At 56.1% G+C, this 3,797-nt stretch overlaps 1 protein-coding gene across 1 annotated transcript; it reads left to right on the top strand.

Annotated features, from left to right (window-relative positions):
* The first annotated feature begins 1,153 nt into the window (after nt 1-1,153).
* CALHM1 (calcium homeostasis modulator 1) lies at nt 1,154-3,500 on the top strand. Its single transcript, XM_006831312.1, has 2 exons — nt 1,154-1,705; nt 3,027-3,500. The coding sequence occupies exons 1-2, from the start codon at nt 1,154-1,156 to the stop codon at nt 3,498-3,500; spliced, it is 1,026 nt and encodes a 341-aa protein (XP_006831375.1).
* The last annotated feature ends 297 nt before the right edge of the window (nt 3,501-3,797 follow it).

Raw genomic sequence — 3,797 nt, 5'->3', positions numbered from 1 at the left:
CACCATCATCTCCATCACCACCACCACCATCACCTCCATCAACATCACCACCATCACCATCACCTCCATCAACGCCACCACCACTATCACCATTACTTCCATCAGCATCACCATCATCTCCATCAACACCACCACCATCACCATCACCTCCATCATCACCACCACTATCACCATCACTTCCATCAACATCACCATCATTTCCATCAACACCACCACCCACAACCACCATCACCATGGCCTCCATCAACACCACCACCATCACCTTCATCAACATCACCACCATCACCACCACTAGCACCACCAACACTATCACCATCACCTTCATCAACACCACCACCATCACCATCACCTCCATCAACACCACCACCATCACCTTCATCAACATCACCACCATCACCACCACTAGCACCACCAACACTATCACCATTATCTCCATCACCACCACTGTCACCATCACCTCCATTACCACCACCACCATCATCTCCATCAACACCACCACCATCACCATCATCTTCATCAACACCACCACCTCTATCAACACCATTCTCACCATCACCTCCATCAGCACCATCCCCACTACCATTATTATCACTCCTGTCACAGTCCCACCGTCACTTCCATTGTGCATCATCATACTCTCATTGCCTGAACTGTTGGAGGAGCCCTCTTGGATTCTAACACAGTGTGGATGGGCAGGAGGAGAATGACATGCTTCACAGGAGCCCAGAGGTCCAGGAGCTCAGGCCTCTGCAACAGCCCTGGGCTTTCCAGACTTCAAATCTGTTATAGAGATAATCTTCCAGGCTGTGTCTGAGCCTGTCCTCTCCCTGCCACACCCACAGAGAACTGGTCCCCATCAGGTGCAGCCTTGTGGTTTCCCATCACCGGAGGCAGCTCTGGAGAAAGAACACCTAGGAGAGGTGAGGAAGGGCGGGGCAGAACTTGGCTGTACCCACAGGATTGGCCAATTTGCACTCTCTGGGCCAGCACCTGACTAGAAGATTCCTCAAAAGGACAGTGACTTCAGCCACTGCCCTGAGCCCTGCCTGTCTCAGCCAGAAGGTCCCTGAGTGGGCAGGGTGAGCCACAGGGGCCATATCTGAGGCTGTAGAAAGGTGGGTGGAAGCCCAAGGGCTCCGTGTGGGGTTGCACAATGGACAAGTTCCGGATGATCTTCCAGTTCTTGCAGTCCAACCAGGAGTCCTTCATGAATGGCATCTGTGGTATCATGGCTCTGGCCAGTGCCCAGATGTACTCGGCTTTCGACTTTAACTGCCCCTGCCTGCCGGGCTACAACGCAGCCTACAGTGCTGGCATCCTGCTGGCCCCTCCCTTGGTACTCTTCTTGCTCGGCCTGGTCATGAACAACAACATATCCATGCTGGCCGAAGAGTGGAAGCGGCCATCAGGCCACCGAGCCAAGGACCCCGCTGTGTTGCGCTACATGTTCTGCTCCATGGTGCAACGTGCCCTCATTGCTCCTGTTGTCTGGGTGGCTGTCACGCTGCTAGATGGCAAGTGCTTTCTCTGCGCCTTCTGCACAGCTGTACCTGTGGCCGCCCTGGGCAACGGCAGCCTGGCACCCAACCTAGCTGCCTCAGAGCTTGCGCGCCTACTGGCCAGGGTGCCCTGCCCTGAGATCTATGACGGTGATTGGCTGCTGGCCCGCGAGGTGGCCGTGCGCTACCTGCGCTGCATCTCCCAGGTGAGGGGGCCAGGCAGACCCCTCCAGAAGGGCTCTTTCCCCCCACATTTCAGAGCAGGGCTTCCTCAGGGTAGTCCTGTCCCCCCTCTTAGGAGGGCCTACACAGAGCAGAGAGTCTCCCCAACCCCACCTCGCCCATAGAACTCTAGCAGGACTTTTTCCTCAGACAGGAGCCACCTGTGGTTCCCCCAGGCCAGAGTTTTCTGGAGAGAAGGCCTGTCCCCTCTCCTGAGGTCCCCAGAGTCCACCCCACATCCTCCATCCTGCTGAGTACCCAGCTTGGAAGAATTTGCATCCTTTTCCTCTTCCAGGCCTAGGCAGCATGAGGAAGATGCATAGTGCAGCCATTTGGGTACATTTCCCTCGCAAATACCTCCAGCTGGAATCTCCCTGCTTGGGGAGTGGGAGCTGAAGGTCTGTATGGCCTGGAAGGGAGGGCCGGAGTGAGGGGGAAAGCCTTCATGGGAGTGCTCCAGTCCAGGTCCTCCCAAACCCACTCCCCCATGCCCTGCCCACAGGGCTCTCTCTAGTCTGAGCATCTCCAGCTCACCTCCAGACAGTGCAAGGTGGGAAGTACAACTGGGACAACATGCTTATGCAGCTGGAGGACCAGGGAAGCATGGACAGGGGCCTGGACCTATCAGGAGGGCTAGAGAAACATGACACTTTGCTTTGGCAAGTCCAGCCACCTGGCTCCCCCTCTCCAGCCCAGATCTCTCTCCCTATAGGTCTCTTTCCCATCCTCCCTTCAACCCCCGCCCCCTCCCCCTCCCCAGGCCAGATCTCTCTCCCTGCAGGTCTCTTTCCCATCCTCCCTCCAACTCCCCCTCCCTGCCCCAGGGATCAAAGGCAGACAGTACCAGGAGCCAAAGGCGAGCTACAGGCCAGCAGAAGGGTCTTTATGGTCAAGGTCAAGGAAAGCTTCTCAAAGGAAGAGGCACAGTGGCGTCATACTGGTGGCGTCATACTGTCTAGCAGTTACTGAGCACTAACTATGCACCAGGCACTGTGCTAAGGGAGTGATTACATTGACTCTGCAAAAGGGACTATCACTAGCCCTATTTTACATGGGCTTTGTTCCCGGTCAATTGGTAAGTAGTGAAAACAGGACTTGAACCCAGACAGCCTAACTCCAGGTCCTGCCCACTGAGTCCCACACCTACACACTATGATCCCCTCCCCATTTTACAGACAAGGAAATGGAGGCCAAGAGAGGAAGTCACTTACCTAGCTGATATTCTTTTCCTAAGAGCCCTGGGGGCCCGGGTCAGGCGTGGGGGCTGGAGAGCAGTGCTGACTGAGTCTCTCCTTTGCTCCGCAGGCGCTGGGCTGGTCCTTCGTGCTGCTGACCACACTGCTGGCCTTTGTGGTGCGCTCCGTGCGACCCTGCTTCACACAGGCCGCCTTCCTCAAGAGCAAGTACTGGTCCCACTATATCGACATCGAGCGCAAGCTCTTTGATGAAACGTGCACGGAGCACGCCAAGGCCTTCGCCAAGGTCTGCATTCAGCAGTTCTTTGAGGCCATGAACCAAGACCTGGAGCTGGGTCACACTCACGGGGTGCTGGCCACAAGCTCAGTTTCCCCAGTCACCACCGACGGTGCCAGGGAGGAGAGAGAGAAGCTGCGTGGCATCACTGACCAAGGCACCGTGAACAAGCTGCTCACCAGCTGGCACAAATGCAAGCCACCACTGCGGCTGGGCCAGGAGGAGCCATTGATGGGCAATGGCTGGGCTGGAGGTGGGTCCCAGATCCCACGCAAGGAGGTGGCCACCTATTTCAGCAAAGTGTGAGCCATAGTTGGCTGAAGAGGCAGGAACGAAGGTCTGAACCTACCGACTCTGGAGCAGACCCCAAACTAAATGGGGAAAGAAAGGCCATAAGTGCTGGCAGTAGGTCCCTGGAGCAGACCCACATGCCCAGATCTGCCCATTTGAGGCAGGACATTTGGATGAAAGTGCCATGACTGTCCTGGGTTGCCCTGGAACAGAAAGGCCAAGAGCAGTATTGGTCAGAAGAACTCAGAACTGGCTTTGGTGGTGTTGGGGTTACAGGGAGAGATGGTTCCTACCTGCCTAGGCCCCTTGTCA

This window comes from Chrysochloris asiatica, unplaced genomic scaffold, assembly GCF_000296735.1.
Source record: "Chrysochloris asiatica unplaced genomic scaffold, ChrAsi1.0 scaffold00003, whole genome shotgun sequence".
Lineage (NCBI taxonomy): Eukaryota > Metazoa > Chordata > Mammalia > Afrosoricida > Chrysochloridae > Chrysochloris > Chrysochloris asiatica.
The sequence above is the reverse complement of the archived record's forward strand: the minus strand, read 5'-3'. Positions and strand labels throughout refer to the sequence as shown.

Bases quoted from the DNA above. Each gene is read 5' to 3' on its own strand.
- CALHM1 (XM_006831312.1), top strand. From the start codon at position 1,154: ATGGACAAGTTCCGGATGATCTTCCAGTTCTTGCAGTCCAACCAGGAG. The intron at 1,706-3,026 runs GTGAGGGGGCCA...TTTGCTCCGCAG, and splicing joins ACCTGCGCTGCATCTCCCAG to GCGCTGGGCTGGTCCTTCGT.